Below are 24,444 nucleotides of genomic sequence, written 5' to 3'. Positions count from 1 at the left end.
AAGAAGTGAGCGACGATGCTGCGAGTGACCTGGGGCCGATGGTCGCTGCCCCTGCGACCACGATCGCAGCTGAGTAACGTGCGGTGGAGCTTTGCGACTTGGAAAGATCGGTGATGTGGGTCGATGACGACGGTGATGTTGGTGATGTTGGGTTACCGACGGTGATGTTGGTGATACCGACAGTGATGTTAGTGATGCTGGGTTACCGACAGCGATGTTGATGATGTTGGGATGCCGACGGCGAGGTTGGTGATACCGAAGGTGATGTTAGTGATGTTGAGATACCGACAGTGATGTTGATGATGTTGGGTTACCGACGGCGATGTTGGTGATACCGACGGTGATGTTGGTGATGCTGGTGATACCGACGGTGATGTTGGTGATGTTGGGTTATCGACGGCGATGTTGGTGATACCGAAGGATTTGTTGGTGATGTGGGTCGATGACGACAGCGATGTTGATGATGTTGGGATGCTGACGGCGATGTTGGTGATACCGACGGTGATGTCGGTGATGTTGGGAGACACCAACGTGGATGCTGGTGATGTTGGCGATGCTGTTGGCGGAGGGTGTGTTTGAAGGAGCCATCACATGACAGGGTTACAAGCAGGGGTCATCACCCCAGGAAGTCGTTGAGAAGCGATAGGAAATGAGATCCTGCGTTTTATTTGTCCGGCAGTGGAAGGGAACACGGGGTGACGCGGGGTAACACGGGGAGACGATGCGGGGAGACACGGGGAGACGATGCGGGGAGATGCAGGGAGACACGGGGAGACACGGGGAGACACGGGGAGACGCGGGGAGACACGGGGAGACGCGGGGAGACACGGGGAGACGCGGGGAGACGCGGGGAGACGCGGGGAGACGCGGGGAGACGCGGGGAGTTACGGGGAGACGCGGGGAGATGCGGGGAGACACGGGGAAACACGGGGAGATACGGGGAGATGCGGGGAGACACGGGGAGACACGGGGAGACACGGGGAAACACGGGGAGACGTGGGGAGACACGGGGAAACACGGGGAGATGGGGGGAGATGCGGGGAGATGTGGGTGTTAGGTTTCGGGCTCCGATTAGTGTTAGGGGTTAGGTTTAGTGCTTTTGGTTAGTAGTGAGCGGTTAGGGTTAGTGGTGAGCGGGGTTATTCGTACCTTTCCACATCAAATGGGAAGCAGAACTTGGCAATCGTTTTCACGACGTCCTGCGTCACACACATCACCACCATCACCACCATGACCAACATCATCACAATCACCACTATCACCAACACCATCACCACCATCGCCATCACCACCATGACCAACATCATGACAATCACCACTATCACCAACATCATCACCACCATCATCACTATCACCACCATGACCAACATCATCACAATCACCACTATCACCAACACCATCACCACCATCGCCATCACCACCATGACCAACATCATGACAATCACCACCATCACCACCATCATCACTATCACCACCATGACCAGCATCATCACAATCACCACTATCACCAACATCACCACCACCGCCACCACCACCGTCAGACAAAGACCCACACCCCATCTCATCTCGCCTATGCAATACGAATCCTGTATTGAGGCAGCAGCAACAACAACATCGAGCCCACCTCCATGCTCCCACCTCCATGCTCCCCTTCCCTGCCCCCCCTCCTCCCCACCATCTCCCTTCCCTACTCCCTCAATGTCATTGATCTCTCTCCTGCTCCCCACTTCTCTCGCACCCCTTCTCCCCGCTCTCCCCTCCCTCTCCCCCCGCTCTCCCCTCCCTCTCCCCCCGCTCTCTCTCCCGGGCTCGTCCTAATTGAGTCCCAAGAGGCAGAAAGTCTCTCAGCCTCCCCCTCCTCCTCCCCCCCTCCTCATCCCTCTTGCCTCCAGCTCCCTCCCGCTCCATTCCTCCCAGCAAAACCCAGATCATACCCCTGTCTCTCTCGCTCTCTTGCCTCTCCCCGCTCCTTACACTCCCCTCTCTCCTTTACTCCCCCCCCCCTTCCTTCCTCTCCTTTCCCTCTCGCGTTGCCTCTCCCCCTGCTCACTCTCTTGCCTCTCCCCTCCTCTCTTGCCCCTCTCCTCTAACATCCTTTACTCTCTCTTAATCTCCCCTTGCGTTTTCCTTTCCTCTGCCCTTACGACTGCTCGTCTCTCCCTTGTTCTCTCCTTGTCTCTCTCTTTCCTCTCCCTTTCCTCTCCCTTTCCTCTCCCTATCCCGTCCTCTCTCCTTACCTCTCTCTCTCTCTGCCTCCCATCTTCCTTTCCTCTCCTATCCCGTCCTCTCTCCTTGTCTCTCTCTTTCCTCTCCCTTTCCTCTCCCTTTCCTCTCCCTTTCCTCTCCCTATCCCGTCCTCTCTCCGTACCTCTCTCTCTCTCTCTCTGCCTCTCCTCTTCCTTGCCTCTCCCCGTCTCTCTCCTCCTTGGGGGAGTTAGCAGCTGGGAGCTGTAATCGTCACCCCCCCCCCCCCCACGTCACCCCCTCCTCCCCCCTCCCCCCCAAGGCATCTCCTTAATCCACTCTGATACCCGGGCCCCTCCCCCCATCCCTCCGCCAGCCCCCCACCACCATCACCCCCCCCCCCCCCCCCGAGCTAAACTCCCACGGGCCCCAAGGTCTCAAGTTTTTAACAAATCTCAACACCCGGAGGCTAGGGCTACCCCCCCCCCTCCCGTGAACCTAGCCTGGCACCGGCGGCTAATCGCGGTGGGGGGGACTGCGTGTTGTGGGACTGCTCAGCGGGTTCATAATGGCCGTGTCAGAGACGCTAAGAAAAGCGCTTTAGAGCTGATCGGATTCCTCCAGTGTAGGTAAGTATCATGATTCCGATTCTGGCATTTGCCGAGGTGTCCGTGTTTGAGTCCTGGACTGGGCGTCTCTCAGCTACCGCCGTGTCGAGGTTCACGATCGCCGTGGCTACAGATACCGTGATGTGGGGGGTTCATAACAACAGCAGCCGTCATTCGCCACTAATTGGTGGTGAGCACGCCGCCCCCGTGCCAGGCCAGGTGCACTTTGAGGCCACGTCAAGTGTCGAAGGCCCGCTGATAGGTCACGGGGACACGCTCAGGTGCCACGGGTTCATAACTCGCACTCTGACGCGCACTCGCAAAAGACAAAGATCCCCCGTGTAGCCTCTAACAGACTGCCGGGGCAAGTGCTGTTGGCGAGCACCCATGACGGCCGGCACGGCACACGAGAGGGTGGTTGTCCAGCACCACACCCGGCCGCCTTTGTCTCCCCAGTGCTGACGTGTACACCCTCACACGTGTAACGCGCTCACTCGCTCGCACACTCGCACACTCGCGAACTCACACGTTCACGCTTCTGGCCCGAGGCGACCGAGCAGAGGCTCAGGACGAAGTTCAGAAACCAGCCGTTGTTGTCGTCGGTCGCGAAGTGGGAATTGAACTCGGGTCGCCAGGTTCGTAGCGCAGCGCGCTAACCGCTGCGCCACCGCTCCCCAACACGAGCGCACATACGCACACACGCTCCTGTTTCACGCACACACCCTTTACACAATCGCCCGTATAACGCGCAGATGACGCGAACGCCTCTCCGCCTGTCGTCTGGCAGTGCACAAATGATTTAAACGTGTCATTCATGACACACACACACGTACACACACGCTCATGCACACAACATCGTACAACAAAGACAAAGATCCCCCCCGCCACCCGTATAGGCTTCAACAGACTGTTGGGGCAAGTGCTGTTAGCGAGCACCTACGATGGTCAGGCACGGCGCACGAGGAGGTGGGTGGCCAGGACCACGCCTTTGTAACACACTCACTCGCACTCACACAAACCACACACTATGCAAGTATCCGATTCTACGATCTCACACTCACACATTCACACGCTCACTCGGTCACAGACACACACTCACACACTCACCAGCTCACACACTCACACAAACCACACACTATGCAAGTATCCGATTCTACGATCTCACACTCACACATTCACACGCTCACTCGGTCACAGACACACACTCACACACTCACCAGCTCACACACTCACACATACACACACACGCACATTCGCACACTCACTAGCTCACAGAGACACATTTACACACCCGCTCACGCACTCGCACACACATTCGCACACCCATGCACTCGCTCAATCTCACGCTCACTCGCACCACCCCTGATCTGTCACTTCTCTCCGTCTTCTCAAACAAAAGCCACGAGACGCCAGTGGGGGGTCCGTGACCCCCCCCCCCTCCCCCCCAAACCCCGCACCCCCCCCCCAACCCCCCACCCGCTCCACCACCTACCCAACCCCAACAGCAGCAACTCCGAACCCTTCCAGAGTCCCCTCGGAGCACAGACGTGGAGCGGTAGCACTGATCCCCCTTGGGGCTCAGAGGGCTACCCCCAGTTAAAGCCTTGATCCAAATCCCCTGCTCCCCCCCCCTTCCCCCACCCCTCCCCCCGTTGAACCCCCACCAGCCACAACTCCCGCATATCCACCGCGGTCTCTCCCCGCCAACCCTCCTCCACCCACCCCCAAAATCAAAGACAATAACAAAGATGCCCTGTGTAGTCTACACAAGCTGTTCTGGTGGGGCAAGTGCTGTCGGCAGGCCGAGTGGACCTGATGTGTGTCTCTGGTGTTGGCCGTGAGCGGGTTTGCAGCGCGGTGTACATGTATAAAGATCCCTTGCGGAGCCTGCAGCAGGCTGTTGGGGCAAGTGCTGTGAGCGAGCACCTATGAAGGCCGGCGCCACGCCATGCAGTGGTGGCAGTGGTGTTATAGTGGTCTGGTGGTGGTGGTGGTGGGGTGGCTGTGTTGGTGTTACGGTGATTTCGTGGTAGTGGTGATGGTGGTGCTGTTGTGGTGGTGGTTTGGTGGTGGTAGTGGTGTTATAGTGGTTTTGTAGTGGTGGTGGTGGGATGGCTGTGTTGGTGGCGGTGTGGTGGTGACGGTGGTGTTATAGTGGTTTGGTGGTGACGGTGGTGGTATAGTGGCTTGGTGGTGGTGGTGGCTGTGGTGGTGTTACGGTGGTTTCGTGGTAGTGGTGATGGTGGTGCTGTTGTGGTGGTGGTGGTGGTGGCATGATGGTGGCAATGGAGTTGTGGTGGAGGCATGGGTGTGGTGGTGGTGGTGGCGGTGGCGGGAGCGTCGGGTCTCCTGGGAGGGAGTTGAACCCTAACCCCCGTGCTTGCCTGCTGCTGCGGCGGGTGCTCTACGCACAATAATTGGTGACACGCTCGCTGGATAAATAGCCCGCTCGCCCCTACCCCCCCGACCCCCCCAACCTTACGCCCAGAACCGCACCCACCCCAAAAGATGATAATTGTGTAGTCCACTCAGTAACGTGATTTACCCGGCGTGGTGGCCTCGCCGAGTCTCAAGACTCAATTTGCACGGGAGGGTCCTGCCACAGTGCACTTGGCCAGTCCCGTTTGAAACAAAAGCAGATCAATGTTTGGATTGTGGCGACGATGACCATCGCGATGACGATGGTGGCGGTGGTGGTGATCGTTACGATTAATGATTTTTACAAAGCCTCGTCGAGTCTCAATAAGGCTCTGTCTGGCAAACAGGATTTCTTTTTAAACCTAATCTTAATTTATATATCGGAGCACTTTCACTCAAGGCGCTTAACGAGGCTTACACAACGGTGACAAAATGGAACGATGGTGATGGCGGTTGTGATGATGACGATGATGATGTAATCAATTTACACGAGAAATCCAATTCCCGTTTAAATAATGAGCAACCGATGATGATGATGACCACCCTCTCTTTAGCCAGGCAAGCCTCAGCTAAGTCTCAACACTGTCATTAATTCAGGAATATCCTCCTGCCATACCCATGTTAAAATAAACAAGCAGTCTTTTGATGATGATGATGATGACGATGGTGATGACGATGGTGATGACGATCATGGTGCTCGTGGAAAATACAGTCCGGTGATGATAAATTGAGGATGCTGATGCCGCCAATTAGTCACCTAGGGTAGCCTCACCGAGTCTCAAGACGCTACTGTGCAGGAGGGTGCTGCTACGCTCCGATGCTTGGGCCGTGAACCGCATCACTCGTCAAGAGTTTGTCTTTGTGCGGACGTGAAAAGTGGCCAGCTAATTTATTAATTATTAAATAATTAATCGATTGACAGATTTCTGCGGCCACTGGTTAGGTTTAAATTGTGGGGGGGGGGGCACCTGTGACTGGAGGGGGGGGGGGAGAGTAATGCGGGGGAGAGAGAACGCAAAGTGGCTAGGAGATGTTAACTACCTTGCCTGGTATACAGGAGGTCGTGGGTTTGATGCCGACCTTGACGCCTGCTGTATATTTGGAGTTTGCGTGTCTCTCTCTCTCTCATCATCATCACGGTGGCGAGGAGATGTTAACTACCTCGCCTGGTATACAGGAGGTCGTGGGTTTGATCCCGACCCTGACACATGCTGTATATTGAGTCTGCGTGTCTCTCTCTCATCATCATCACGGTGGCGAGGAGATGTTAACTACCTCGCCTGGTATACAGGAGGTCGTGGGTTCGATCTCGATCTTGACGCCTGCTGTATATTTGGAGTTTGCGTGTCTCTCTCTCTCCCCGTGATCGCGTGGATTTTTCCTCTGGGTCCTCCGGTTTTTCCCTTTCACATTTAGAATCCACATCACGCGTTTAGAGGATTTGGCTGCTGCTATAAATTTCCACTCGATAAGCCACTTCGTTGGGCTATCACTTGTGGCCAGGTCGCTTCTGAAAAAGAGCTACATAGCTCAGTGGTACTGACCTAGTAAGACTCACGCAGAGATCCATAGACTCAAACAGAGACCCACATACTCATACAGAGACCCATAGACTCATGCAGAGACCCACATACTCACACAGAGACCCATAGACTCAAACAGAGACCCACAGACTCACACAGAGACCCACACACTCACACAGAGACCCACTGACTCACGCAGAGACCCATAGACTCACACAGACCCACAGACTCACACAGAGACCCACATACTCAAACAGAGACCCACTGACTCACACAGAGAACCACTGACTCACGCAGAGACCCACATACTCACACAGAGACCCACAGACTCACACAGAGACCCACAGACTCACACAGACTAACAGACTCACACAGAGACCCACAGACTCACACAGAGACCCACTGACTCACACAGAGACCCATTGACTCACACAGAGACCCACAGACTCACACAAAGACCCACAGACTCACACAGACCCACAGACTCACACAGAGACCCACAGACTCACACAGAGACCCACAGACTCACGCAGAGATCCATAGACTCAAACAGAGACCTACAGACTCACACCAGAGACCCACAGACTCACGCAGAGACCCACAGACTCACACAGAGACCCACAGACTCACACAGAGACCCACAGACTCACACAGAGACCCACAGACTCACACAGAGACCCACAGACTCACACAGAGACCCACAGACTCACACAGAGACCCACAGACTCACACAGAGACCCACAGACTCACACAGAGACCCACAGACTCACACAGAGACCCACAGACTCACACAGAGACCCACAGACTCACACAGAGACCCACAGACTCACACAGAGACCCACTGACTCACACAGAGACCCACAGACTCACACAGAGACCTACAGACTCACACCAGAGACCCACAGACTCACGCAGAGACCCACAGACTCACACAGAGACCCACAGACTCACACAGAGACCCACAGACTCACACAGAGACCCACAGACTCACACAGAGACCCACTGACTCACGCAGATACCCACAAGGACCTAATAATGACTTCCAGGGGATAGTCGTATTTAGAACATATATCAATCCACGTTGTATTGTAGAACGATGATTATGAAGAACTGGCGATGATCATGACGATGGATGAGCGATGATGTTGATGTTGTTGACGATGCCTCACCTGGTCAGGATAATCTTGTGGATATGTCCTAATCACCTCTGGGTCTGCACAGACAAACAACCAAAGACCAAAGACACACAACACGCACAGCAATGGCACGCACACACACACACAGACACCACGGTTAGTGCTGCTGCTGCTGCACACAGCAAAGGCTGGGCTCAAGGTTGAACACCGCTGTTATCCCTCCGAAGCACCCGCACAGGTACAATTGCACGTCCACGCGCGTGCACACAGACAAAGCTCCCCCATGAAGTCCCACAGGCTGTTCGGGGCAAGTAGCACACATGAAGGCCGACACGGCACGCGAGGGGGTGGGGTGGCCAACACCACGCCCGGCCGCCTTTGTCTCCCCCCGTGGCGATGTTTACACACCGCACCGGGTACTCATTTGAGGCCGAGTCGACCTAGGGGAGGCCCAGGGACCGGTTCAGATAATCGTCACTCGTGATGGCCGTGAGCGGGAATCGAACTCGCGTCGGCAGGTTCGTAGCGCAGTGCGCTAACCGCTTGCACCACCGCTCTCCACACTGTACACACCCCACAAGTACCCACACCTACCTCAGCCCCTCCCCTCCGTCCCCCCCAACATCCCCCTCCAGCCCCGCCCCCCAGCACGAGACAGTGCTGCGAGTCACGTGACACGTCTATTTTTAGCCTCATTTGGGCTCGCACTGAACCCCCCCCCGCCCCTCCCCAGAACCCCCCACGGCGACACAGCTATCCTAACGAGAGGTGTGCCTGCGTCTGGGTGCAACGTGCAGGTCGACTCGCCTTAAATAAGTACCCGGCACTGAGGGATACAAAGGCGGCCGGGCATGGGGAGCTGGCCATACCAACCTCCCTCGTGACGAGCCTCCACAGGTGCTCGCGAACAGCACTTGCCCCAAACGGTCTGCAAAATTCTCTACGGGGGAATCTTTGTCTTTGTTACACAATAAGCTACCTGGCCTGTCGCTCCACATGGAGCTCGGGGTCTTCTCGGCCACAGTCATGCCCTCCCTTCTCCTCAAGAGGAACATCTGCGCCGGTTAGAAACATTCAGGCTGGACCTGCCAATATGATCCATTCTGGGTATAACCAGGCTGGGTTGTGTGAGGAGCTCACAGATCCTTGAAAGATCTGCACACAGTCCCAAATCGGTGAGCTCCTCCGGCAGGCGAGGCTGCGTTGGCTGGGTCACGTAGCCCGCATGCCCAGCCACCGCATGCTGCCCAAGCAGCTTCTGTTGGGCCGGATAGAGGGGACGAAACGGGGCAGCACGGGCTGGAGATGAGATGGACTGATAGGCGAGTGGATGGGTGGGTGGGTGGATGGGTGGGTGGGTGGGTGGATGGGTGGGTGGATGGGTGGGTGGGTGGATGGGTGGGTGGATGAGTGGGTGGATGAGTGGGTGGGTGGATGGGTGGGTGGATGGGTGGGTGGGTGGATGGGTGGGTGGGTGGATGAGTGGGTGAATGAGTGGGTGGGTGGATGGGTGGGGGGATGGGTGGATAAGTGGGTGGGTGAGTAGATGGAAGAGTGGGCGAGTGGCACGAGCTAGAGAGGAAGTGGGCTATTGTGGTACAGAAAGTTCATTGGGTCGATGGTCTCAACCTAGTCACCAATGCCTTGACGCAAACACCCACCGACTCTCAACGAGACTCGCATACTCACGTAAAATACATGCACGAACATACAGACCCACAGAGTCACACGGACACCTACAGACTCTCACATAGGCTCACAATGAGACCCACCCACTCACAATGAGACCCACAGATTCATACAGCATATCGTAAACTAACAGAGACCCATAGACCCACACAGAGTATTACAGACTCACATAGAGACCCACAGATTAACAGAGACCCAGACTCGCATAGACACCCATAGACTCACATAGAGACCCACACACAGACTCACACAGAGACCCAGACTCACATAGACACCTTTAGACTGACATAGAGACCCACAGACTCACACAGAGACCCACAGACTCAACCAAAGACCCAGAGTCACGCAGATACCTATAGACCCACACAGAGACCCACAAACTCACAAAGAGATCCAGACTCACACAGACACCCAGACTCATATAGACATCTATAAACCCACACAGAGAACCACAGACTCACACAAAGACCCACAGACTCACACAGAGACCCAGACTCACACAGACACCTATAGACCCACACAGAGACCCACAGACTCACACAGAGTCCCAGACAGACACAGACACCCAGACTCACATAGACACCTATAAACCCACACAGAGACCCACAGACTCACACAGAGACCCACAGACGCATACAGAGACCCACAGACTCACCCAGATACCCACAAACTCACACAGACCGAGCAAGACCAAGACTAACACACAGATCCTCCTGATCCCCACTGTTCTCCCTCCTGCTCCCACCCCTTGCTCCCTCACCGAGTTAAAGCCGAAAATGAGATTATAGAGCCATGGTGCCTGACGAGGAGTGAGGGGGGGGGGGTGTTGGGGGGGGAGCCGCCTCCCCCCCCACTCCTCCCCTCCCCCCCTCTGTGTTGTCGGGTGCAGAGCGAATTTCTTAGCCAATTACCTCTGTGAACACTTCACTCAGAGGATGGCAGCAGACGCACACACACACACACGTATAGACACACGTACACACGTACACACACGTATATAGACACAAGACGAAGACAAAGATCCCCCGGATAGCCTTAACAGACTGTTGGGGCAAGTGCTGTTAGCGAGCACCTATGAAGGCCGGCACGGCACACGAGGAGGTGGGTGGCCAGCAACCACGCCCGGCGGCCTTTGTCTCCCCAGTGGCGATGTTTACACACCAGCACCAGGTACTCATTTGAGGCTGAGTCGACCTAGGGGAGGCCCAGGACCGGTTCAGATAATCGTCACTGGTGATGGCCGTGAGCGGGAATCAAACTCGGGTCGCCGGGTTCGTAGCGCAGCGTAGCGCTAACCGCTACACGAGACACACACACGTATAGACACACGGATATCGATAGACGCACGTACAGACACATGCATGTACAGACACGCACGCACACACACAAACACACGGGTGTAGAGATACACACACGTATGCACAATCTTAAATGAACCTCTTGTACACTGTACAAGTACATGCATGTAAATAAAAAACCGCGTGCGTGTGTGCGTGTATAAGCGACTGTGAATGGATATGACAGGCCAGGAGAAGTGGTGACTGTGTGTGTGCATGTGCTCGTGTGTGTGTGTGTGTGTGCATGTGTGTGTGTGCTCGTGTGTGTGTGCTCGTGTGTGTGTGTGCTCGTGTGTGTGCATGTGTGTGTGCTCGTGTGTGTGTGCATGTGTGTATGTGTGTGTGTGTATAAATAGTGGAGATCGGTAGTGCAGTGGTTAGCGCGCTGCGAACCTGGAGACCCTGGTTCGATTCCCACTCACAGCCAACATCAGTGAGGTTTATCTGAACCAGTCCCGGGCCTCCCCTAGGTCGACTCGGCCTCAAATGAGTACCTGGTGTGGTGTGTAAATATCACCACTGGGGAGACAAAGGCGGCCGGGCGTGGTGTTGGCCACCCACCCCCCCGTGTGCCGTGCCGGCCTTCATAGGTGCTCGCTAACAGCACTTGCCCCAGTAGTCTATTAAGGCTACACGGGGGATCTTTTTTTTTAAGTGCTCGTGTGTGTGCACATATTGACATGGGGGAACGGTGGCGCAGTGCTTAGCGCACTGCGCTACAAACTCCGGCAACCCGAGTTCAAGTCCCGCTGACGGCCAACATCGGCGACGAATATCTGCACCACTCCCCCGCACATCCCGTAGGTCGACTCAGCCTCAAATCAGCACCTGCTGCGGCGTGCAATAAGCATCAGCGCAGTACGGGGAAGACGACAACGGACGGGTGAGGAGCTGCGTGACGTGCCGACCTTCATAGCACTTTGCTTCACTAACGGCACTTGCCCCGGCGGCCTGTGTAGGCTACACAGGGGACATGTGTCTCTGTACGTGTGATGTGTACGTGTGTGTGTGTGTGTACGTGTGCGTGTGTACGTGTGTGTGTGTACGTGTGTGTACGTGTGTGTGTATGTACGTGTGTGTACGTGTGTGTGTGTACGTGTGTGTGTACGTGTGTGTGTGTACGTGTGTGTGTACGTGTGTGTGTGTACGTGTGTATGTGTGTGTGTGTGTACGTGTGTATGTGTGTGTGTACGTGTGTGTGTGTGTACGTGTGTGTGTGTACGTGTGTGTGTACGTGTGTGTGTACGTGTGTGTGTGTACGTGTGTGTATACATGTGTGTGTACCTGTGTGTGTGTGGTGGGGAACAGAAGTGGAGCAGGGTAGCGCTGCGCTACGCTACGAACCCGGGCGGCCGCAGTTCGCTCCCCGCTCACAGGCAACGCCGGTGACGATTATCTGCACCGGTCCTGGGCCTCCCCTAGGTCGACTCAGCCTCAAATTAGTACCTGGTGCTGCGTGTAAACATCGCCAATGGGTAAACATCGCCAATGGGGAGACAAAGGCGGCCGGGCGTGGCGCTGGCCACCCACCCCTCTCGTGTGCCGTGCCGGCCTTCGTAGATAGGCGCTGCTCGCGAACGGCACTTGCCCCAACAGTCTGTTAAGGCTTTAGGGGAGATCTTTGTATTTGCCTTTGTTGTGTGCGAGTGTGAAGTGGCTATGATGACGGGCCAGGAGATGTGTTTATTGTGTGTGTAACCCCATTGGAGCATCGTGCTGGGTGCAATTTAACGCCTCTTTGTGGAGCGGGCTAAGTGAGAATTGGAATGTGCGGGTGCATGTACCATTCGGGAGAGAGCGGGGGGAGAGAGCGCGGGAGTGAGAGAGAGCCCGGGAGAGAGAGAGAGATAAGGGATGAGGAGGAACAACGATGGCGAGCTCAAGACTCCAAGAGACTAGCAGACAAAGATCCCCCGTGTAGCCCCAACAGACTGCCGGGGCAAGTGCTGTTAGCGAGCACCAATGAAGGCCGGCACGGCAACACGAGAGGGGGTGGATGGCCAGCAACACTCCGAACCGCCTTTGTCTCCCCAGTGGCGATGTTTACACGCCGCGCCGGGTACTCATTTGAGGCTGAGTCGACCTGAGGGAGGCCCAGGACCGGTTCAAATAATCGTCACCGGCGTTGGCCGTGAGCGGGAACCAAACTCGGGTTGGAAGCTTGCGTTGCCTCCGAAACGTCGTGATTTGATTTTAATTTATTTTAACTCACGTGACTTTACCGAAAAAAACATAGAGTATGAATCCTTGCAGTCACGAAAGCTTCAAATCTAGAATCGGGTCGTAAGATTCGTAGCGCGGCGTAGCGCTAACCGCTGCACCACCGTTCCCCACAAATATACACGTCCATATATACACGTACACACAGAAATCGATATGCACACTTACACAAAGAGATGCACAGATACACATCGCTCTTGACCACCCCCCCCCCCTTCTCCAGCCCGTGCTGCGCCCGTTTAGCCCCCTCTATCCTTCCAAACAGAAGCTGCTTGGGGCAGCATGCAGTGGCTGGGCATGCGGGCTACGTGACCCAGCCAACGCAGCCTCGCCTGCCAGAGGAGCTCACTGTTTGGGATCGTGTCCAGACGTTTCAAGGATTTGTGAGCTCCTCATACTGTGATCCAACCTGGTTAAACCCAGGATGGATTGTTTAGGCAGGCCGGCCAGAATATTTCTAACCGGCGCAGATGCTCCTTTAAAGGGGGTCCCAGGTTTCGCATGACTCTGGCCCCGAAGCGTCGTGTGGAGCGACAAGCCAAGGTAGTTTGCATACTTATTCTGAGGTTTTTTCGGTAAAGTCACGTAGGTAAAAAATTAAAATTAATAAAAGTAAAATAAAAATAAAATTGGAATTTCTCTTACTTGATACAGCTATCGTGCTGTGACGGTTCCACCTGAAGACGGAAGCTTGTGTTGCCTCCGAAACGTCGTGATTTTTATTTTATTTTTATTTTACTTTTATTAATTTTAATTTTTTACCTACGTGACTTTACCTAAAAAACCTAAAAATATGAATCCTTGCAGTCACGAAAGCTTCAAATCTAGAATTAGTTTGCACGCTGTCACGTCACGGACGCGGCAGATGAAAATACAATGCCGCTCGCCTGATTCTGGAGCGAGACCTCCGATGCCGAACCGGTTGCGGTCGTAAGCATGCACACTGGCCCAGCTACGGAAACGTCTCCATGCCATCAGCCACACAAGCAGCACGGCGGACCCATCTTTTCAAACCCCAGTGCCCAAGCGGTTAGTCGTGATGACCACAATTTATAACACCGCGCTATTTGTGTACAGGCACAGGGTACGCAAAGCTCAGTCGTTTTATTTCTAATTGCGGACCAAAATGCCGCCGTGGAATTTGTGCAGTTTTCGCACCCCCACCCCCTCCCCCCACCACGAGACGCGGGGAGAAAAAAAATCGCAGAGGAGCGCCTGGAAAGGCAGCCAGAAAAACCAGCGGTTGCCCCAAGTTCTGTGGTCCTACAGCGGATCGGAATCGTTCGGCCTTCCGAACCGCGTCGGGCGGTTCACGCAGCGCGGTAACGATTGGCGCGGTGGGCTCCGTACGGTGCGGAAGAAATTCAACGTACTTACCGGGGCGCCGCGGTGGCCAGGAGATGTTAACTACCTCGCCCAGTATGCAGGAGGTCGCCGTGGGTTCGAACCCGACCCTGACGCCTGCTGCTGTATATTTGGATTTTGCGTGTCTCTCTCTCTCTCTCATCATCATCATCACGGTGGCTAGGAGATGTTGACTACCTCGCCCGGTTTGCAGGAGGTCGCCGTGGGTTCGATCCTGACCCTGACGCCTGCTGCTGTATATTTGGAGTTTGCGTGTCTCTCTCTCTCATCATCATCATCACGGTGGCTAGGAGATGTTGACTACCTCGCCCGGTATGCAGGAGGTTGCCGTGGGTTCGATGCCGACCCTGACGCCTGCTGCTGTATATTTGGAGTTTGCGTGTCTCTCTCTCTCTCATCATCATCATCACGGTGGCTAGGAGATGTTGACTACCTCGCCCGGTATGCAGGAGGTCGCCGTGGGTTTGATCCCGACCCTGACGCCTGCTGCTGTATATTTGGCGTGTCTCTCTCTCCCCGTGGTGGTCGCGTGGATTTTTACTCCGGGTCCTCCGGTTTTTCCCTCCACATTTAGAATCAACATCTCTACGCGTTTTAGAGTATGTGGCTGCGAAACATTGCCACGTGATGATAAAAAGCTCACTTCACTGAGCTATGCAGCTCAGTGGGCCTTACCTGGTAAAATAACAAAAACTGTTTAATTTTCAATTTAAAGCTTTCGTGACTGCAGGGATTCATCTTCTTGGTTCTTTCGGTAAAGTCACGTAGAAGGGAAGTAATAAATTAATAAAAATAAAACATAATAAAAAAAATAATAATTATTTGATTATGTTTTCTTTTTATTATTTTATTATTTCCCTTCTACGTGACTTGACCGAAAGAACCAAGAAGAAAAATAGTTTAGTTGATACGTACATTGCAATGTAGGGCACCCTGCACGCAATCGCCGCCGCCCCCCCTCCACTCAACAGTTTGCCCGGCGCTATTCCTAAAGGCACATCAGCCAGCCACTCACAGAGGGTGCGCTACTTCCTCCAATATTTAAGGCTCTGCAGCCCTAGCAAGGTCCACCCCACCCTTGGCACCGTGACATTGTTACCTGAGCTCATGGGATTCCGCTCCCCCAGGATATCACGGGGGTCAAGAGATCGGATCACCGCTCTTTTACACACTTTTATTTAACTCACTCTGTCCTGTTGTTGTTGTTGTCGTATCCTCAAATCTTGTAACTCAATTTGAACCCACTTCCCAATGTGGTATCGACTGCAAACTTGGTATACTTATGTCATACTGATGACAATACTATAAGCTATCCAAAAAAATAAAAAAGAGTATTTTTAAACATTCTTTTTTATATGTTACTAGCATAAGCACCCGGCGTTGCCTGGGTGAAAAATATATTTCTTAATAACCTTACATATATACACAGATGGGCTGCTACCCCTGCCCCCCACCCCCAGCCACGATCTCCTCGGCCGCTGTGCAGTAATATGTACGGCCTATAGTGTGGTGGGGTGTCGAGGCCTAGTACCGTGCAGAGCCTCCAGCCTCGCCTAAATTGCCCACCGGCTGAGGCTGGGTACGGGTGCCATCCCCCCCCCCCGCGCTACAATAATACTGTCTAATCGCTATAATTTTATTATCTACCGACCCTATAATAGTAATTGCACACATTGGCGTGGGGGGGGGGGGAGTGAAGAGGACGTGAAACTTTGATGAATTTACCTCAGAGTCGCGTGGTGGGTGTCGAGGCCTAGTACCGTGCAGAGCCTCCGGCCTCGCCTAGATTGCCCACCCGGCTGAGGCTGGGTACGGGTGCCGTTCCCCCCCCCCCCCCCCCGCGCTACAATAATACTGTGTAATCGCTATAATTTTATTATCTACCGACCCTATAATAGTAATTGCACACATTGGCGTGGGGGGGGAGTGAAGAGGACGTGAAACTTTGATGAATTTACCTCAGAGTCGCGTGGTGGGTGTCGAGGCCTAGTACCGTGCAGAGCCTCCGGCCTCGCCTAGATTGCCCACCCGGCTGAGGCTGGGTACTGGGTCCGGTACCCCCCCCCCCCCCCCCCGCGCTACAATAATACTGTCTAATCGCTATAATTTTATTATCTACCGACCCTATAATAGTAATTGCACACATTGGGGTGGGGGGGGGAGTGAAGAGGACGTGAAACTTTGATGAATTTACCTCAGAGTCGCGTGTTAATGCGTGCGCATATTTTTAACGGGAATTAAAAATGGCGTCCACCCCGCAGCGAATGCGTCGCTACCCGTTGCCAGGGGCAACCGCCGTCCAATGAAACTGCGTATGGGCCGGCCACACAGACACACACACAGACAGACGGACAGACAGACAGATTTGCGATTTTATATATATAGATGTTTCGCCTTGGGTCTAATTGTCCACGCTCAACTGACGTTGGCTGTAAATCACCACGGCCTCTTGCGTTATGGCAAGCTATGCGGACACTTCCTGGAGTCGTCGAGTTCTGCCATTACGAGTACGGTACATTTGATTAAAGCGTGTTTTAAAAAAAGTATTTTTAAATATTACTTATTTCCCTTACGAACGGTTATGGCGTGTGGCGCTGCAGGTTACTTTCCCGATGGAATTATAGCGGAACTCGAGCTGCTGAGGCTGTTACCACCTCCTCGGCAACCCACGACCGCCACCCATGCTCGCAGCGCCGCTCGGCTCTCCGAACCTCCTCAATCATGGACGTGTGACCTTGTAGACCATCGTCCTTCGTTGCAAGGCCCGCGGGCAACCGGCGGCCCCTGGTGGCCTTTAGTGCGGCCACTGGTGGCCTTTAGTGCGGCCCCTGGTGGCCTTTAGTGCGGCCCCTGGTGGCCTTTAGTGCGGCCCCTGGTGGCCTTTAGTGCGGCCACTGGTGGCCTTTAGTGCGGCGCCTGGTGGCCGTTAGTGTGGCCCCTGGCGGCCGTTAGTGTGGCCCCTGGTGGCCTTTAGTGCGACCACTGGTGGCCTTTAGTGCGGCCACTGGTGGCCTTTAGTGCGGCCCCTAGTGGCCTTTAGTGCGGCCCCTGGTGGCCTTTAGTGCGGCCCCTGGTGGCCTTTAGTGCGGCCACTGGTGGCCTTTAGTGCGGCGCCTGGTGGCCGTTAGTGTGGCCCCTGGCGGCCGTTAGTGTGGCCCCTGGCGGCCGTTAGTGTGGCCCCTGGTGGCCTTTAGTGTGGCCCCTGGTGGCCTTTAGTGCGGCCACTGGTGGCCTTTAGTGCGGCCACTGGTGGCCTTTAGTGCGGCCCCTGGTGGCCTTTAGTGCGGCCACTGGTGGCCTTTAGTGCGGCGCCTGGTGGCCGTTAGTGTGGCCCCTGGCGGCCGTTAGTGTGGCCCCTGGTGGCCTTTAGTGTGGCCCCTGGTGGCCTTTAGTGTGGCCTCTGGTGGCCTTTAGTGCGGTCACTGGTGGCCTTTAGTGCGGCCACTGGTGGCCTTTAGTGCGGCCACTGGTGGCCTTTAGTGCGGCGCCTGGTGGCCGTTAGTGTGGCCCCTGGCGGCCGTTAGTGTGGCCCCTGGTGGCCTTTAGTGTGGCCCCTGGTGGCCTTTAGTGTGGCCCCTGGTGGCCTTTAGTGCGGCCACTGGTGGCCTTTAGTGCGACCCCTGGTGGCCTTTAGTGCGGCCCCTGGTGGCCTTTAGTGCGGCCCCTGGTGGCCTTTAGTGCGGCCCCTGGTGGCCTTTAGTGCGGCCACTGGTGGCCTTTAGTGTGGCCCCTGGCGGCCTTTAGTGCGGCCACTGGTGGCCTTTAGTGCGGCCACTGGTGGCCTTTAGTGCGGCCACTGGTGGCCTTTAGTGCGGCCCCTGGTGGCCTTTAGTGCGGTCACTGGTGGCCTTTAGTTCGGCCCCTGACGTGCAGGCCCCGACAATACACAACAAGTGAAAACACCCCCCCATCGTGCTGCTGTCTAATCCCCAATGGTTTCAAATGCGTGGCGGCCCTCGCACTGATGATGTCTTATCGGCGAAAGTGTCCGCCCTCTGAAAACGAGTCAAGAACACTGATATTGACGGTGGGAGTGGGCCTGCTCTCAGCTCGCCGTTACACCGCCGACATCAAGGCAAGGGTCTCTGGGGAGGTTTGGGCTGGGTACTCGATGCAGCCACAGCAGCTGCATGAGCCACAGTCCTGAGCCTCACACATTCCCCTCTTTCTTCAAATCACATCCCATCCACCCATATCCCTTCTCTCTCCACCTCTCCCTTCAATATCTCTCATCTGTCTCTCCCTACGCCTCTCTTGCTCTCAATCTCTCCCCTCTATCTCCTACCTCTCCTACCTCTCCCATCTCTCTCTCTCTCTCTCTCCTCCCTCATATCTCTGTTAGCTCTTCCTTCTATCCACCTCTTTCTCTGCATATTTCTCTCTTGCGCTTCTCTCTCTCCAACCTTCCTAACACATTCCTGCGGAGGGAGCTGGTAGGAACGTTGGGTCGCTCGGTCAATGGCCAGGGTCAACGGCGGCGTGGTGTATTCCGCAAATATGCCCGACTGTGAGGGCGGGCACAAGCTGGCGTGAGTAGGTTAAACGTTGAGTTTTATAAGGGCACCACGGGGTGACCAGCCCCTCCCCACCCAGCCCCACGCCTCCCAGCCCCACGCCTCCCACCCCCACCCAGCCCCTCCCCACCCAGCCCCTCCCCACCCTCCCCACCCAGCCCCTCCCCACCCTCCCCTCCCTACCCAGCCCCTCTCTGCACGACGGACGGACACAATAATCCCTTGTGGGCTGGTGTAACCAGGAGGTTCGTACCAGTATTATCATTCCCCTATCTGTATCCTCTCTCTTCCTCCACTCTCTCCATGTTCACATCCATCTCTCTCTCCCCTCTGTCTCTCTCCTTGCGCTCTCCCCTCTGTCTCTCTCCCTGAGCTCTCCCCTCTGTCTCTCTCCCTGAGCTCTCCCCTCTGTCTCTCTCCCTGAGCTCTCCCCTCTGTCTCTCTCCCTGAGCTCTCCCCTCTGTCTCTCTCCCTGAGCTCTCCCCTCTGTCTCTCTCCCTGCGCTCTCCCCTCTGTCTCTCTCCCTGAGCTCTCCCCTCTGTCTCTCTCCCTGCGCTCTCCCCTCTGTCTCTCTCCCTGAGCTCTCCCCTCTGTCTCTCTCCCTGAGCTCTCCCCTCTCCTATGCTCCTCTTCCCCCCCCCTCTTCCCTATTCCTCTCCCCTCTCCTCTCTCTTCCTCGTATCTCTTACTTTCCACGCAATTACCCTCCGTCTTCCTCCACTCTCTCTCCGTGTCAATCCATGTCTCTCCCACACTCTCTCCTCCTCTCTCTCTCTCTCCCCCCGTGTTCTCCCCTCGCTGTGTTGAACAGGCCCTACGCGTGTAAGGACATTGTTTCATTCATTAAATGTTAAATAATTTTCGACGAATGATTAATTAATTAGACCGATCCTTTTACTTATGCATAGCTCTGTAAGAACAGCGAGAACACACATGCACGTACGCACATAGTGTAAGTATACAAGTGTAAGCACACGCGTGTGCGTACATGTGTTCACGTGTGTACACGCACGATCCACGATGCGCACGTGTAGACACACGTGTACACAAAGGCAAAGGTCCCCCCGTAAAGCCTCGAATGACTGTTGGAGCAAGTGCTGTTAGCGAGCACCTATGAACTCCAGCATGGCACGGCACACGAGGGGGTGGGTGACCAACACCACGCCCGGCCGCCTTTGTCTCCCAAGTGGTGATGTTTACACATTGCAGCAGGTACTCAATTGAGGCCGAGTCGACCTAGGGGAGGCCCAGAACAAGCTCAGATAATCGTCACTGGTGTTGGGCGTGATCGGGAACAGAACTCGGGTCAACGGGTTCAGAGCGCAGCGCGCTTAGCCGATGTGCTATTGAAGTGTGTACACACATTCAAACACGTGCACACACCAAAAACACGTGTACACACCAAACACACTTGTACACACATACACACGTAGTAGTATACACACCTCTACACACACGTATATAACGCACACAACAACAACAACAGCCGCAAAGTGGTCGGTGATGTCACCACAGTGCCCGTGCCAGGCTAGGTGCACTTGGAGACCATCATGTTAAGTGTGGGTGGCTCGCTGCAGACCCCAGCGGTCAAAGGTTGTCTGAACTTGAGATGACTCATACACATCAAGACAAAGACACAGATACGTGCCTGTGGTTATTCTGTTTGTCGATGATTTACCCTCTAAAGAAATCTGGCCGTGTCTCGCACCCCCAGAAAGGTCATCTCGCACGCCCAGGTGAAGAAGAGCCACCGCTTCCGACTACGACTCTAAAGCCTCAGACTCTGGTATCCGACTCGAGTCCCAGTGACACAAAAGACAAAGACCGCCCTTATAGCCTGAACAGACTGTTGGGGCAAGTGCTGTTAGCGAGCGGCACCTATGAAGGCCGGGCACGGCGCGCGAGAGGGTCGGTGTGGCCATCACCACGACCCGGCCGTCTTTGTCTCCCCGGTGTGACCTGCGGCTCCGTAGAGGCGTGCCGCCCTTTCAGGGAACTGCTGCTTCGTTATTTATTCAGGACCGCCGCGGTCTCGTATTCACCGCGTGCAATGCGGCTCTTGCAATACTGAGGGTTGTTTCGTTTACCGAATTCGAACAACATTTATTTGTTATAATTGGTTTACACCATTGGAACCTCATTTGCCAGTAAAAAATATGATAATTGTTTTTTTACCCTTCTATCTGGCAACAAAACTGACACCTTTTTTTTACAAGGAGTCATGTTTGCATAGACCACAATACCTGCAGCCATAATGCAAAAAAAAACATAACTCTGATAATGTATGCACTGTCCTTGAAGTTGATTAGTCCACAGCCGAGACAGCTTTCCTTAGAGCCTAGTCTCACATGGGTTAGACCAGATGACGCCAAAAGGCGCACAACTCAAAGACAATGCACCATCAGAGTATGAGAGCTCGGGGTAAGCATTTACTATCTGGCAACAAAACTTTTGTTGCCAGATAGAAGGGTAAAAAACCAATCATCATATTTTTTACTGGCAAATGAGGTTCCAATGGTGTACATTTATTTGTTACCCTCCTTGTGATTTTGGTGGCCGACCCCTGACCACGGCAGGGGCCTAGGACCGGTTCAAACATTCGTCACCGATGATTGGCCACGGGCAGGAGTCGAACTCGGGGTCAATGGGGTCGTAGCGCAACGCGCTAACCGCTGTGCCACCACTCTCTTCAACAGACTGTTGGGGCAAGTGCTGTTAGCGAGCAGCACCTATGATGGCCGGGCACAGCACACGAGGGGGTGGGTGGCCAACATTACACAAACAACAGCAGCAGCAGCAGCAGCAGCCGCCGCCACTCGGCACTAAGTGTCTTGCTCCTTCACCATCGCACTCGTGCCAGGCTAGGTGCACCTGTACACACCTATCCACTTTGAAGGAGGAGGGGGGGGCGGCGGTGTGAGGTGTGGGGGGGGGGGTGTTGAGTCTGGGCACAAGTCCCAACCCTTCCCTCAATTCTTCCCACTGAGTTGGGAGGGTGAGAGGGGAGGGGGAAGGGGTGATGACCCCCCCCCCATCGTCCCCACCCCCCGCGGCATGGGCGCTGATTAACGCTCGGATCTCAGGTAATTAATGAGGTCACATGTCCCGCCACGCACGCCGATGTGGGGGGCCAATTACTCCCCCCACCCACCCACCCCCCACACCCCCGCTCCCCCCTCCTTCTTTTCACCCCCCCCCCCCTTTCCCAATTATTAAGTTGTGTTTAATTGATTTTGCTAATTGATTGAGTATTAATTAATTAATTGGCCGCGCGCCTGCCTGGCGATGCCACGTGATCCGTCATCAGCAAAGATGACGGTAACAACGATCACCACCGCCATCATCTTCACCATCATCATAAAACCATCATCACTACCACCAGCATCGTCATCATCACCACCATCATCATCACCATCATAACATCACAGCCATTAATTCTAGATTTGAAGGCTTCGTGACTGCAGGGATTCATATTCTTAGGTTTTTTTTCGGTAAAGTCACGTAGGTAAAACATACAAATTAATAAAATTAATAATTAATATTGATATTAATAATTAATATTATTTTATTTTACATTATCAACACGACCATCATCATCTTAAAATCATCACCACTACCATCGTCATAACATCATCCCCACCAATATCAACGTCATATTATCATCATCAGGTGTGGATTTCACACCTGATGATGATTGCTTGTGTTGCAGTCGAAACGTCGTGAGAATTTTTATTGTTTTATATCTATATTATTTTATTATTTCCCTTCTACGTGACTTTACCAAAAGAACCAAGAATATGAATCCCTGCAGTCACGAAAGCTTTAAATCATGATCATCTATATCTAAGAAGATTGGAGTCTCGAGCAAGCCATGAGAGTGTGGGTCTAGCGTGCAGTCTAGCTCTTAAAAATCGACAGTCTTGAGTCGAATTTTTTTGACAATCCCCAAGGAACCGGCGCTCAGGGCGAGATGGATGACGCGAGATTTTGATCACCTGACCGTCTACGAAGAGTCAGAGATGCGAGTCCACAGTGAGGCGTGCAGGCTGACAGTCGACGATTCTCACAGGCAGATCGAGTCCGTGGGAGAGTCGAGAATGCGATATTCTAGAGCTGCTGCGGTGCCCAACCTTTTTGGGCACCAGGGACCAGTTTCGTGGAAGACAATTTTTTGACGGACCGGGGGGGGGGGGTCATCATTGGGTCTTTCCCCCTTTTCAAAGAAGCGCTCCGGCGACGTTTTTTTACTAATTTTGGCTACTAGGGTTTAGCAGCTTGTGGGCTTGCCAACACTGTGACACTGAGACCAGTGCGCAGTGCAGGGAAGAGGCACGAACAGAAGTGGTCAATAATAAAACAATGGGGCGGGCCACGCGTGGACTCACCGCTCACCACTACGCGGTGTGTAGAGTGTGTACACACACGGACTCACCACTATGCGGTGTGTAGAGTGTGTACACACGCGGACTCACCACTATGCGGTGTGTAGAGTGTGTACACACGCGGACTCACCGCTCACCACGATGCGGTGTGTAGAGTGTGTACACGCACGGACTCACCGCTCACAACTATGCGGTGTGTAGAGTGTGTACACACACGGACTCACCGCTCACCACTACGCGGTGTGTAGAGTGTGTACACGCACGGACTCACCGCTCACCACTATGCGGTGTGTCGAGTGTGTACACACACGGTACCGGTCCGCGACCCGGGGGTTGGGGGGACCCCTGGCCTAGAGTCATTCTGAGTCCAGAGTGAGATGGATCGCAGTGCGACCTTTACTGCAGCCTTCCACCCCTTTGGTTCTCAATCGTAAAAACAAAACAAAAGTACAACGTGAATAAATACACTGGGGTTTGACGAAACAAAGTAAGTTGTAACTTACGTGCCCGTGCTAAATTTGTGTTTTCGATTATTTACCTTCTAAACACAAATCTGGCCGCGTCTCGCACCCCCCAGAAAGGGCATCAACGCATGCCCAGGGGGTGCAGTGTGCACCCCCAGGTGAAGAAGAACCACCGCTCCAGACTACACCACTAAAGTCTCAGACTCTGGTATCTGACTCGAGTTCCAGTGACACAAAAGACAAAGACTGAACAAGACTGTTGGGTAAAGTGCTGTTAGCGAGAAGCAGTATCTTTGAAGGCCGACACGGCACACGAGGGGGTCGGGGTGGCCAGCACCACGCCCGGCCGCCTTTGTCTCCCTAGTGGTGATGTTTACACACCGCACCAGATACTCATTTGAGGCTGAGCCGACCTCGGGGAGTTCCAGGACCGATTCAGATAATCGTCGCTGGAGTTGGCCGTGGGTGGGAACCAAACCCGGCTTGCTGGGCTTGTAAAGCAGTGCGCTAACCGCTCCAGTGACACACAAAGACAAACACACGCGCACACACACACACACGCACACACGCGCACACACACGCGCACACACGCACACACGGGCAC

The 24,444-nt window shown here is 54.4% G+C and overlaps 2 protein-coding genes across 2 annotated transcripts in view; one reads left to right on the top strand and one right to left on the bottom strand.

The window, feature by feature from the left end:
- The window catches only part of LOC133354706 (DENN domain-containing protein 1B-like), a 67,817-nt gene extending 58,920 nt beyond the window's left edge, over positions 1-8,897 (bottom strand). The window contains exons 1-3 of the mRNA XM_061571759.1: positions 8,849-8,897; positions 7,903-7,946; positions 1,150-1,199 (exon numbers count right to left, since the gene is read on the bottom strand). Coding sequence (XP_061427743.1) covers positions 1,150-1,199; positions 7,903-7,946; positions 8,849-8,897 — 143 coding nt within the window. The remainder of the gene's footprint in view (positions 1-1,149; positions 1,200-7,902; positions 7,947-8,848) is intronic.
- A 4,719-nt stretch (positions 8,898-13,616) lies between these two features.
- LOC133354705 (LIM/homeobox protein Lhx9-like) overlaps positions 13,617-24,444 on the top strand; it is a 68,660-nt gene continuing 57,832 nt past the window's right edge. The window contains exon 1 of the mRNA XM_061571758.1: positions 13,617-13,658. Within this exon, the coding sequence (XP_061427742.1) occupies positions 13,617-13,658 (42 nt within the window). The remainder of the gene's footprint in view (positions 13,659-24,444) is intronic.

This window comes from Lethenteron reissneri, chromosome 48 (assembly GCF_015708825.2).
Source record: "Lethenteron reissneri isolate LAM-NWPU_2019-01 chromosome 48, ASM1570882v1, whole genome shotgun sequence".
Taxonomy (NCBI): domain Eukaryota; kingdom Metazoa; phylum Chordata; class Hyperoartia; order Petromyzontiformes; family Petromyzontidae; genus Lethenteron; species Lethenteron reissneri.
This window is presented reverse-complemented; position numbering and strand designations above follow the sequence as displayed.